This window comes from Phycodurus eques, chromosome 23 (assembly GCF_024500275.1).
Source record: "Phycodurus eques isolate BA_2022a chromosome 23, UOR_Pequ_1.1, whole genome shotgun sequence".
Lineage (NCBI taxonomy): Eukaryota > Metazoa > Chordata > Actinopteri > Syngnathiformes > Syngnathidae > Phycodurus > Phycodurus eques.
Genome location: NC_084547.1, coordinates 6,924,292 through 6,936,633, shown reverse-complemented (window position 1 = coordinate 6,936,633; position 12,342 = coordinate 6,924,292). Strand labels below are relative to the sequence as shown.

General features: G+C 48.9%; 1 protein-coding gene across 2 annotated transcripts; it reads right to left on the bottom strand.

Moving 5' to 3' along the window:
- Positions 1-9: 9 nt before the first annotated feature.
- Positions 10-12,318, bottom strand: mtm1 (myotubularin 1). 2 transcript variants are annotated; one of them, XM_061668882.1, is made up of 16 exons: positions 11,603-12,318; positions 10,623-10,697; positions 10,476-10,548; positions 10,305-10,399; positions 7,911-8,021; positions 7,723-7,824; positions 4,937-5,020; positions 4,730-4,837; positions 4,464-4,649; positions 4,203-4,385; positions 3,396-3,551; positions 3,277-3,324; positions 3,068-3,160; positions 1,819-1,932; positions 1,581-1,757; positions 10-1,437 (listed from the first exon to the last, which is right to left on the bottom strand). In XM_061668882.1, the coding sequence occupies exons 2-16, from the start codon at positions 10,677-10,679 to the stop codon at positions 1,243-1,245; spliced, it is 1,782 nt and encodes a 593-aa protein (XP_061524866.1). In that variant the 5' UTR covers positions 10,680-10,697; positions 11,603-12,318; the 3' UTR covers positions 10-1,242. The 2 variants fall into 2 exon arrangements, with proteins under 2 accessions (XP_061524866.1, XP_061524865.1); XM_061668881.1 differs by having other exon boundaries at positions 4,730-4,879; positions 11,603-12,315.
- Between the last annotated feature and the right edge of the window lie 24 nt (positions 12,319-12,342).

Here is a 12,342-nt window from a genome sequence, read left to right as displayed (position 1 = left end):
ACAGCAGTCAATCTTAAATTAATTTAATCAATAATATTTACAGAACCAAGCAGCTATGGAGAGGATCGATGGAGCTCATGTATTCTTCTTCCCTTTTGTGAAAAACAACAAAGAGCAGCAAAAGGAACCAAACTAGATCAAAGACAAGTAGAGTAGTATACAAACGCTTCCCGCGAAAAAGAATCAAATGATTGTATTCTACAACTACAGAGCGGAAAATAGCTTTGGACTGAGGTAATCACATCCTGATCCAGGTGCTTGTAGAAAAGTAGCAAAGAAAATGGGATTTTCATCCCCCAAAACTCAAGCGCTTTGCTAGGGGGGGAATAAAATCAAAAAAGCTCCTCGGCACCTGAGCCCGTTTCTCTTGTAATTAGTTCTTCAGGACGGATGCCGGCAAACCAAACAGCATCGACGTCCGACGCCTGCCGAGAGGAGAACTCCTCTCTCCCAGGAAAAGCAAGTCGACGAGAACAGACGCGCGTCGCAACAAGTACACTTCAAGCTCTTCGGCCTTGCGGGACACCGCAAGCGACGGGCCCAACAAGCAGGCCACGGGCCGTACCCTGTCTAGCAGACCGGAAAGCAAAGCGCGGGTCGGGAGCCTCGTAGCGACAACGAGGGGCTCCGACGTGAAGTGCGGGGGAATCAAGGCACGCAACTGGCTCAACACAAAGACGACGCCCTGCGGCCAATCAGATCACGAAGGGGAGGGGTCGCAGATTTACTTTTGGAGATTATTGCATCAAAGGACACCTGAACTTCAATCCGCTGACATTTATCCTGACTGACCCAATCCTAATTGGAATCTAGTGTCCCTTTGACAGCGCCCGTGTCCGAACACCACGGAATTGGGAAAGCGAAGGTTAGCGTAGCACCGCTGGCGGCACCGGGACGAGGTCAGCGCACGGAGATCCGACAAATCGGGACAGTACGTGGTCAATCTTGGACGGTCGCGAGGGAAGCTCGGGAGCGAAGAGAGAAATGGAATCCACCCCGACTTGAAATTGTGTGCGTGTCTTCAGTCGACACGTTAGCTTCCTGTCCTTTGTGTGGACAAGCCCTTGTATTGAAAGCCAGCAACCGTATTTAAGGCTCGTGTGGGCGTGCACGTATGGTGACGAGGCTGCGCGGTGCCACGTTGCATAATCACCTGCCGAACATAAAATGACTCAAGTCCTGTTAGTGTTCTTTGTTAGCCCCGCACAGACACGACAGCAGTGAACAGTGTGTGCGTGCGCCTCAGAAGGGCGTGTGTAGATGCGTGTAGTGCCGCTGCCGCGTGGGGGACGACGCAGGGGACGGGGACGACGTGTCGGCGCCGGGGCTGTCGTCGGCCAGACGAGACGAGTCGGACAGCCGCAGCTCCTCCAGCTTCTTGATGTACTCGTCTCGGAGCGCCAACAGCTCCAGGTAACGCTGCTCCACCGGGCTCTGCTGTTGTGCGCGCACCCGAGGCGGAACGGAACGCAAGCATGAAAACGAGGACGTGCACACGTGAAAGAAAAACACAGGAACATGTGCGCGCGCAGAGTTAGAGAGTTATTGCTGATTTTGGGTGACGTGCGCGCGCCTTCTACCTGCTGTCGGATGCGCGGGTTCCAGCGTATGTAGTAGGTGACCCAGAGCTCGAGGTGGCGCATGCTGGCCACCGGGTAAAGGACCCTCCCCGACTCGGGCGTGTAGAAAGGGTTCAAATAAACGTCCGTCTTACTGTTGACCAAAGACCACAGGGACACCGTCTTCTGCCGCAGGGCCTGCCGACGAAAGAAGGTCAGCTCCGTTTGCGGCTCGACCCGCACGTGCGTGTCGCCTCACATTTTGCTCTCGCGCGCTCTCGCAGTTGTAGAGGAAAGTCCCGAAGCGGCAGCTGTACAGGTGCTCCAGGATGGTCAGCAGGAGGCGCTCGTTGAACTCGAAGGCGGTGGGGAACTGCAAGGCGCACGCCACAGGAGAGGGCGCAATGCTCAACTGACGCTGATGACATTCTTAACAACAAACAAACTTTTCCAACAGCACCTCCGTTATTTTATACAGTATATATATATATATATATTACAATCATATCCAACCATATTTATCAATTCAAGAGTGCATGGCTAAAAAGCCAAGCATGAAAACAAATATTTGTGGATATGAGGCAAGATGGAAGCGCGGAGGGCGACTGGTTAGCACATTTGCCTCACAGTTGTGAGGACCGACCGGGATTCAATCCCTGGCCCCGCCTGTGTGGAGTTTGCATGTTCTCCCCGTGCCAGCGTGGGTTTCCTCCCACATCCCAAAAATATGCGCGGTAGGTTAATTGAACTCTAAATTGAATGTTTGTTTGTTTATGTGTGCCCTGCGATTGGCTGGCGACCAGTTCAGGGTGTACCCCGCCTCTCGCCCGAAGATAGCTGGGATAGGCTCCATCACGCCGCGACCGCCGTGAGGATAAGCGGTACAGAAAATGGATGGATGAAGCAAGATCCAGCTGCCAACTTAGCACCAAGCCGTTCCACAATACAGTGCGTGTGGCGTGATAGTGACCCGCCCCGTCCGCAGATCGCGAAAATCCACTGATAATTGACGGCCATTATAATTGCACTGAAAAACGGGGGGGGGGGGGGAGGAGGAATTCTTGAATAAGTGTGGCTAAAACGGCTAAGTGTTTTGGGGATTAGTTCCCCCCCAAAGGAAATACAAAAAAGGGCTGCAACGATTTTGCATCAAAACCAAAAATTGCAATTTTCAAATCTTTGAAATGGAAGAACAGCTGACGCGACCCTTTCGACTCCCACGCTGTGTGCCTCCATTCCACATATGGCCATATGCACTTACAGGGCTACCAAACCTCATAGAATTAATGTTATTCATCTTGGTGTCCTTTGTGTATATCACGAAAAAACTGACATTTGAACAGGGGTGTGTGGACCTGTTATACCGGCTGTACGGATGAAATTCTAGTTAAATATTGTCGTCAAACAACATAGTCATCGTATTTTGGTACGACTGGATCTGACTCCGTAGGCGTAAACCACGCAGCGCCGGTCGGTGCGGCACTTGAGTGGAGTCGGGTGGCTCGTACCTGCTTGCTCATCTGCCAGACGCAGTCCATGAACTGGACAAAGATGGGCGATCGGTCTTGATCGGCATGGTTCTTGTCACCGTGACCTATCCTCTGCACACGCAAGAAAAAGATTAAACACACGTGCGCACGCACACAGCTGTGTTTTTTGTGAAGCCAGGTAAACATCCACTGCGGCACTCGGGACGGACGCATGTAAAGTTCCTTACAGAAGTAAACTTGTGTCCAAAGCTGATCCACTCCTTCTCGATGAGCACCTGCAGAGACGATGGCCGCACAAGTTTCATTAGCGCTGTGACGTGGCGGGGCGGGGCACCCGCTAACCTACCTGCAGTCCTTTGAGCGTGCGGTAGTGGCTGTCCAGCATGAGCATGGCCAGAGACGTCAGCTGAGCAGTCCTGTCCCAGCCATCGCTGCAGTGGACCACCACAGAGTTGCCGCTGGAAACTTTGTCTGCCACTTGGATGGCTCCTGACAACACAAGCTACGCACGCACGCAAGTCAACTCTCCCTCTCCGCCTCTCAACAGGAGCAACGTTTTATTGAACGGTCTTGTACTGACAATGCTTAAAACAGAACTACTGAATTTCAAACAGACAATTCCCTACTCCAGACATCAGGTCATGGGGGAGGAAAAATCAATAAATAAACAAACTTGCGTTACGTGTAAACACACAGCGGTACCTTGACCTAGAAGTGACCCAGTCACCGTCAATCACATGGTGCATTTTTTGCTTTGTGTTAAAAGCCAAAATTTCTCTCACAAGCGAGCTTTTGAAAAGCCACCAGTGAGTGAAGTGGGGGGGGGGGGGGGGGGAAACAAGAACTGGAGCAATGAATGGCCCGGCATGCGGGCAGGAGAGCCATTCGCCGATGCGTTTTCAGACCAATGACTCCAGCTCCCGATGTCACTAACTAGGCCCCGCCCCTTAAAGGCACACAGCCAAAACAAATACTACAGTAATCAGTCTTTTTATCTCTCTACATTCTCGATGATTATGTTTTTACCACTGTGGCAAAACAGGCTGACTGGCCATCCAAACGCTTTACACCCACACAGAATTTGAGCACTGCATTTTCGAGATACGACAGACGGCGGATGGTAAAGTTTGGTTTGCAATAATCAGTTGCTAACCTTGATGTGTTCTAGCCAGTGTGTGGACTCCAAACTGGACAGCCAGTGGGATTCCTCCACATTGGGGTACACGATGTCTTTCAGCTTCTTCAGGGACTCCCGCATGACGTGGATGTTGTGGATGTCCAGGAAGACCAGCTCGGCGTTGTGGTACTCGTCGCCCTCGTAGCCGCCTCCCGTGGCCTGCGAATGGAAGGTAGGGTCGAGGCGAGAGGAGGAGAGGAGAGTGCGGGCGTTCGGGGACGCTTCGGCGAGACCGACCTTGTTGGCCACGGCGTTGACGTTGGGGCGAGCGTCATAAATGGTCAGTTTGGCCGTGTCGTTGGCGTCCCTGATCAGGTCCAGGTAGCGCTCGTCGTCCTTGTTCCGTTTACCCGACATGCCCACCAGCGGCTGGCTGCAGCGCGCGATCGCCGCCCGGTTCTCCCGGTGGATCCAGGACAGGACCTGCGGCGGGGTCAGCCAACGCAACCGCGTCAAGCGCTTGGCAGAGGGGGCGCGCGGCGCTCTCATCCGCACCAACTCACGGGGATGCGGCCGCGGGACCTGAAGGAAGCCACTCTCCTCAGGTCCTCCTCTTTACATTTGAAGGGCACGGCCAGCACGGCGGGGTACGTGTCGCACAGCTCGTAGTTCTTGTTGATGAAAGTAATGCGCCACTTGTTGTTGGGTAAGCCCTGAAACGTACACGCCGTCACGCACCGGTCTTCCTTTTTGTCCCCCTCCCGGCGTACCTGCCGTCTGAGCTCCTCCACAGGCCTGTAGACGCTCCAGCCGTTCTCCTCATACTTCTCCTGAGTCACGTACGCGAACAGCGGCTGGACGGAGGCCACAAAACAGCAGAGAGCATTTACATCACCCACGTCCTAACTTGGGTCACGGGCAGAAAAAAAATGGAAGGAAGTGTAGGGGCGGCTTCACTTTGTGTCTAGCAAACATGCGGAAAACTATTCAATGCACTCTTGGTCAACATATACTCAACAAGGAAACATTTTTACGGGGGGGGGGGGGTATCTCAGCTGGGTGTTAAGATGACAAAGTAAAAAGTATTAGTGGTACCCATGTTTTCAATTTAATTTGTTGTTTGTGACTTAGGATTTTATCGTAACAAATTTTCACACTCTTTACATTTAGTTTTTTAATAAAAAGTTGCATGCCTTGTCACATTAAACTTTTGTTAAAACTCAAAAATAAAGGGTGCACTTGAGCAAGTCACATTTACAATTTTAAATCAAAATAATCACAGCAAATTTTGATTCATTCTGTTACGATTAAAGAAAAGCAATTTTACAAAGGCATGATCTCGTAACATTCAATGTCTTTACATGAAAAAAAGTTTACACTTTAAAGTGTGATACCTTGTAACATCCAAATTCATTTTGTATAATTAAAAAGGACACATTTTTATGACATTTCTAGATTTAAAAAAATGATTATTAAAAAGTGTGACTTCTGTTCAATTTCATTAGGAAGTAAAGTAAAAAAAAAAAACAAAAAAAAAAACAAAACATTGCCGTCTGACCCGTTCTCGTAAACGTTTGACGATGCGGCCGCGGACTTTGGACACCCCTGATTTTCGAGGTTCCGATTGGAGTGCTTCTTGGGCAGGAACAGCGCACGAAGCCGCCGTGAGTCTTTTAGAATTACTTCCAGTGCATTCACTACCACAATGGATTTCAGATCAAACACAGACATGCAAACACCAAAGGCATGAAAAAGGTGACGGACACAAAAAAAAACACAAAAAAAACTGTCATGGGGTCTGGGGGGGATCTCCCGGGTTCCCCCAGAAAATGTTTTTGATTGTAACAAATCAAGCAAATATGGAAGACTGAAGAGTACAATAAGGCAAAATAAACATTTTCTTCACGCAGAAAAACATTTATTTCCACCGCTCAAGTACATGTTGATGTACAAATTTAAGTTTCAAATGAAATTTGCCTCATTTCTTTGCTTTTTTTGTTTTGGCTTCAAACTTGAGCCAGGCCCATCTCCACCTGCACCTGATGCCAGCTTCAAGCTGTGCCACACGAATAGGATCCTCCTCTTTAAGTGCTCTCATTGTGGAAAAGAATTGACGAAACCCATTGTCTGTTTCACTTCATTTTTCACTATTACCAACTTCAAAGGCTAATCCCAAATGCATCCTCCAGGAAAATATTCGGTACAGTATTTTTCTGTTTTTATTGGCCATTCCTGAATTTAAAGTTAGTTCATTCTGTGTTGTGACATCATCCCTAACATCGCTCCGTCGCTTAATAAATTAAACATTAACATCCGTAAACTAATTCGATAAATGTAGGCGCGTTTGCTAATTAATACAAGTTGTACTCGCGGACCAGCTCTTGTCACCGATGTTACGTGTGGTTCCCGGTTCCGCAACCAGGGCCACGACCCGTAGCGACCTCAACGCGAAAATACAAAAGACCAGCGCAACAAATACGACACTGGCTGATCTGATGAGCAAAAATGTTGCTTAAACGTATGATTAGCAATAGAGGATGTCCGCTCCAGAGGTGGGTAGAGTAGCCAAATATTGTACTCAAGTAAGAATACTGTTACTTGACAATAATGTGACTCAAAGTAAAAGTAACCCTGTGTGTGGGTTTGCGTGTATGCACAGTCAAAACATCTGCAATTTACTGCACGGTGTTTTATCAAGTTATATGCGAGCTGAAATATCCACGTTTGGGCAGACAGTGCCAGACAAATACGACAATACATGAAAGCTGTTGCTTTTGTTCGCCGAAATGTAAACACGACGAGTTGCGCGCAGATGACTTCATGGTAACGACGACCTTCCCAACATGGCCGCCACGTACGCACGACGCTCAGCCGGGCCGGCTTGTCTTGTTCTAATACCCATGCCCGGGAAGTCCAATAGAAGAAGTTGTGTGAGGTCATGTGGCTTTCTTGTGTTGTTTGATTGGTGAGCAAACGGCACCAATGCGTAAGTCTAAGTCGTAGTCTCGCTCACGAAACTAGTTGCTAAATAAGCAATAATTGATCAATAAAAGTAGCGATCGACATTTAGTTCATCGCAATGGAGTACAACTACCGTTACTTCTGAACAGCAGAATCGGCGGAAGTGTTTTTTCTGGTCTCGTCAACTCCTGTGATTTAGCCAAAGCCGGTCCCGAGCACACAGGCGGAACATCGGGCCGATGTGCCAGCATATTAGTCCGCCGCGGAGTAATATTCACAATTACACGTGTGTGTGTGTGTGTGGATGGTGGATGCGTGAAATGGATCTAGCTGACAGTGTTCAAAGAGTACGAAACAGCTTATGACGACGGCGACCCACCAGCCCCCCAGAAAACGCAGCGGATCTGTATATTCTCGCAAATGGCCTATTTTGAGTTCAAAACGGCAAATTTCGCCGAAAGGCGACTGATTTGCATGTATGCAAACACCCTCGCCTTTCATTTGTGAATGACCATGTGGTGGAGAACACATCCATTTTCAGACATCCGACAATCATTGAGCGTTTGTTGCGATAACGCCAGAATCGGCCGCTTACCAGGCCGTGCGAGATGGGGAAGGCGTGTTTGAAGAGCAGCTCGAAGATGTCTCGTCGGCTGTGGCCCTCCTGCTTCAGGGCGAACCTCAAGTTTCTCATGTCCTGAGAGGAGGAGGAGGACACATTCAAGAAAGGTCGCAATACCCGCGTGGATCAAAACGGCAGGACGGCCGAGCAACGAAACCGACCTTGCAGGTAATGTCCAGGCCGTACGAGTTTTCCCCTCGACTTGACACCCCGCCCATTTTCTCCACACGACTGATGGTGCCTAGAGGAACATCCAGTGTCACCGCCACATCCTGGAGGGGGGACGAGAGAGAGAGCGAGAAAAAAAAAACTTTTCAAATGAGCATACGCATTTTCCCCCAATTGATAAGTCCATGTGCGCTGCTCCTCAACCAAGCTACGCTCCATGTAGTACTGTCAAAATGTCAAGCTAGAGCAAATGATATGGTTTGGTTGAACATTTCCGTATTTAAATATACAATTTTTGATTATTTTTTTTATGACACCGTTTTACATTAAACTTTAACTGAAAGTAACAAATAAACTGAGTACTGTGGAAGCGAGCGCCTTTCCTGAACACGATGTCTCCCATTTCTTGACAGCGAGAGTGTGCACAGGCACTAAGGCGTCCTTGAAAAAGTGTATTTTTGCAACGAGGTTTTGCGCTTGCCTGCGTCTCGTTATGGGGGGAAAAACAGCATGAGGTGAGATGCGGAAACGTTTTGCTTACGCGGCCGACAGCCAGGACGAGCCGAAAGATAAAATAAATAAAAAATCTGCAAAGCCCGATATGATATACAGTGTGGCCAAAAAGCTTGTTGGCCAAACGCCGTCGGCAAACATATTCTCAACTGGTGGGTCGGAAGTGGGTCGCAGAGAGGTAGTACACAAAATAAATAATAATAATAAAATAAAAATTTAAAAAAAATCACAGGGATTCCTTGGTTTATGACGGAACCGATAGAAGACTCTTTTTCTCTTTTCTTTTTTTTCTCCATTTTATAGCCACTGTGTTTAATTTTGACTTCACTACTGCATTACTGTAGGCTCATTTGTTGGAGCGGGGGGAAAAAATAAAAATAAAAAAAATCCAGAAAATCACATTGTCTGATTTTTAAGGAATTTATGAGCAAATTATGGTGGAAAATAAGTATTTGGTCAATCACAAAAGTTCATCTCAATACTTTGTTCTATACCCTTTGTTGGCAATGACAGTGGTCAAACGTTTTCTGGTCAAGGTTTTCACACACCGTTCCTGGCATTTTGGCCCATTCCGCCACGCAGATCTCAAGAGCAGTGATGTTTCGGCGCTGTCGCTAGGCAACACAGACTTTCAACTCCCTCCAAAGATTTTCTATGGAGTTGAGATCTGGAGACTGGCTAGGCCACTCCAGGACCTCAAAATGCTTCTTACGAAGAAGCCACTCCTTCATTGCCCGGGCCGTGCGTTTGAGATCGTTGTCACGCTGAAAGACCCAGCCACGTTTCATCTGCAATGCCCTTGCTGATGGAAGGAGGTCTTCACTCAAAATCTCACAATACATGGCCCCGTTCATTCTTTTCTTTACACAAGTCATTCTTCCTTGTCCCTTTGCAGAAAAACAGCCCCAAAGACTGATGTTTCCACCCCCATGCTTCACGGTAGGTATGCTGTTCTTTGGATGGAACTCCGCATTCTTTCTCCTCCAAACACGACGAGTCGAGTATTGACCAAAAAGTTCTATTATGGTTTCATCTGACCGTATGATATTCTCCCAATCCTCTTCTGGATCATCTAAATGCTCTCTAGCAAACTTCAGACGGGCCTGGACATGTACTGGCTTAAGCAAGGCGACACGTCTGGCACTGCAGGATATGAGTCCTTGGCGGCCTAGTGTGTTACTGATGGTAACCTTTGTTACTTTGGCCCCAGCTCTCTGCAGGTCATTCACTCGGTCCCCCCGTGCGGTTCTGGGATTTTTACTCTCCGTTCTTGTGATTATTTTGACCCCACGGGGTGAGATCTTGTGTGGAGCCCCAGATCGAGGGAGATTATCAGTGGTCTCGTATGTCTTCCATTTTCTAATAACTGCTCCCACAGTTGATTTCTTCACACCAAGCTGCTTACCTATTGCAGATTGAGTCTTCCCAGCCTGGTGCAGGCCTACAATTTTGTTTCTGGTGCCCTTTGACAGCTCTTTGGTCTTGGCCATAGTGGAGTTTGGAGTGTGACTGTTTGAGGTTGTGGACGGGAGTCTTTTATATTGATGAGTTCAAACAGGTTCCATTAATACAGGTAACGAGTGGAGGACAGAGGAGCCTCTTAAAGAAGAAGTTACAGGTCTGTGAGAGCCAGAGATCTTGCTTGTTTGTAGGTGACCAAATACTTATTTTCCACCATTATTTGCTAAGAAATTCTTTAAAAAGCAGACAAAGTGATTTTCTGGATTTTCCCCCCTCATTTTGTCTGATAGGTGAGAAATACCCATGATGAAAATTCCAGGCCTCATCTTTTTAAGTTGGAGAACAATTTTTTGCCCCACTGGATAGATGAAAACTGATTCGACTAAATATAGCTACCACCAATGTGAGCTTACCGCATCAGAGCTCTTAAAGTAGAGTCTGTAGTTGGTGATCAACACTTTGCCTTTGACGGCGCCGCTGAACGGGCAGATGTAGATGATGTCCTTGTCTGTGCACGGAAGAGAGAGAGAGAGGATGTCAACAAAAAAAATGCCCCTCGACAGAGAGCGCCAGTCTTCCCTCACCTATAATTCTCTCCTCCCCGGGCAGCAGTGTGACGTCGGCCAACAACTCCATCTTCAGAGACTCTCTGGAGGTCTACAGGGACAAACACGCACACGTTTCATTTCTTCTTCCTCCCTCACTCATCTCCGCCAAAGGGCTTCACTCACGCTGGAGATGTGCGCGTCCAAGACATTGGAGTTGTAGACGGAGACTGGTGAGGCCATCGCTCACTTTTCCACAGGCTGAAGGACACGCAGAAAGCATTAGGAAATGTTTCCCAACCTCGCTCGAGTCGAGGCACATATTTTGCATTGAATTGTTGCACTGCTTGAGAATCAGCGGCGTGTGCGTGACGGCTTCTTCTTCTTCTTCTTCTACACACCCATGCGCGTTACACTTTGATTGATATCAGTGCGTGTTTTTTTGGACAGCACGCTCATTCCACTGCCACCGAACGCCCAACCTGGACCAACATTACCCTTGGAGCAGAATTAACCATGCAAAGTACAGAAGCGGTGTTCTTTAACCCGATGGTATTGTACAGCACGTGCGGCGGTGACAAACGTTTTGATGAAGGACTCGTTTGGCTCCACTGCAAAGCACAACTACGCATGTTGTCGTCGTACAGTCCAGCGGTGAATGTACTCACCGACATATAGATCTTGGTGCACGGAGACTAGTAGAGAGATCGTTACAACGCAAACTAATCCATAAAGTTACACGAGACACGCAGCCATATGGTAGTCTTCTTGCCAATAATGCGTGCACACAAACAATCGGGAGGCCCGCCGTGCAGCGAGAGCGCGATGGCTAAATATGGCTTTATGGTGAGCTCCTACGTCGCGGCGAGGGCTACGGAAACAACGGCGAGCGGACTTTAGTCACGACTGCGGGCAGAAACACGAGAGGCGCTGGAGCGTTTGAGTGTGGGGCCTGCAGTCAACTTTTCCAACTTGCTGATTCCGGCAGGCACAGCTGAGAACTTCCGCCAGGAAATAGCCGAGGCCCAGGCGCCCACGACAGCGCGTTCCCAGCAAAACGCTCGGCCCTCCTGGCACACGCTCGGCCCAAACGTCGGGCAAAGTCCTCCGAACGGCACCCGGGACGGAGTGGGCGGCTCGCGTGGCGCCCAACGGTGTCAACTTACCCGCAAAACTCGATTCTCCCGTGGGGGAACGTCGACCTGTTCGCCGCCGGGAACTTACTTGAGACGACCGACGTCATGTGCCGGCCTGTCATGGCGCCCATTGGCTGCCTGTCAACTCGGCGTTCGCGAGGGATGCTGGGAAACGGAGTTCAGGTGCCATTCCGCCTCATGACCTACACTTCCGGCTCGATGTAACAACCGGGGACATCTCTCTCCGGTGACAACGGACACGACAGTTCCACCCAGATAGGGCCGGTTCAGTCGGCGATCACGATATTGCGACGAGGCCATTTTGTAGCGCTGTTGGAACGGCTCCCTCAATGCATCTTGAAAAGTAGTCAACCACATCAATATAATAATCGCGATACAGGTCATTCATACGCCCGAGTCACGCAATGGGTTTTTAGCGGAGGGACGAGATCGAGGTCCACAATACCAAAAAAGAAAATCCCTTTCTAGTGATTATAGGGAGGAGACGAGAGTCGGAGAATCTTGTTTGTATGCGGTCGTCAGTAACGGGAAGCGCGCTAATGAAACAAATGACTTTTCCAATTGATTTGTGCACACGTTGCCTGGAACATATTGACACCACGATACATTGGCACACGCACGGAGGCTGGTCACGGCTCGCGACCGACATTGCCAAAGCGTTCCGACAGTGTCGAGAAATAGGCTTCGTGCTGGTTTGTTTGATGTTCTCTCTGCATCCCAGTGAGCCAAAGAAGGCTCTTATCGGGAAC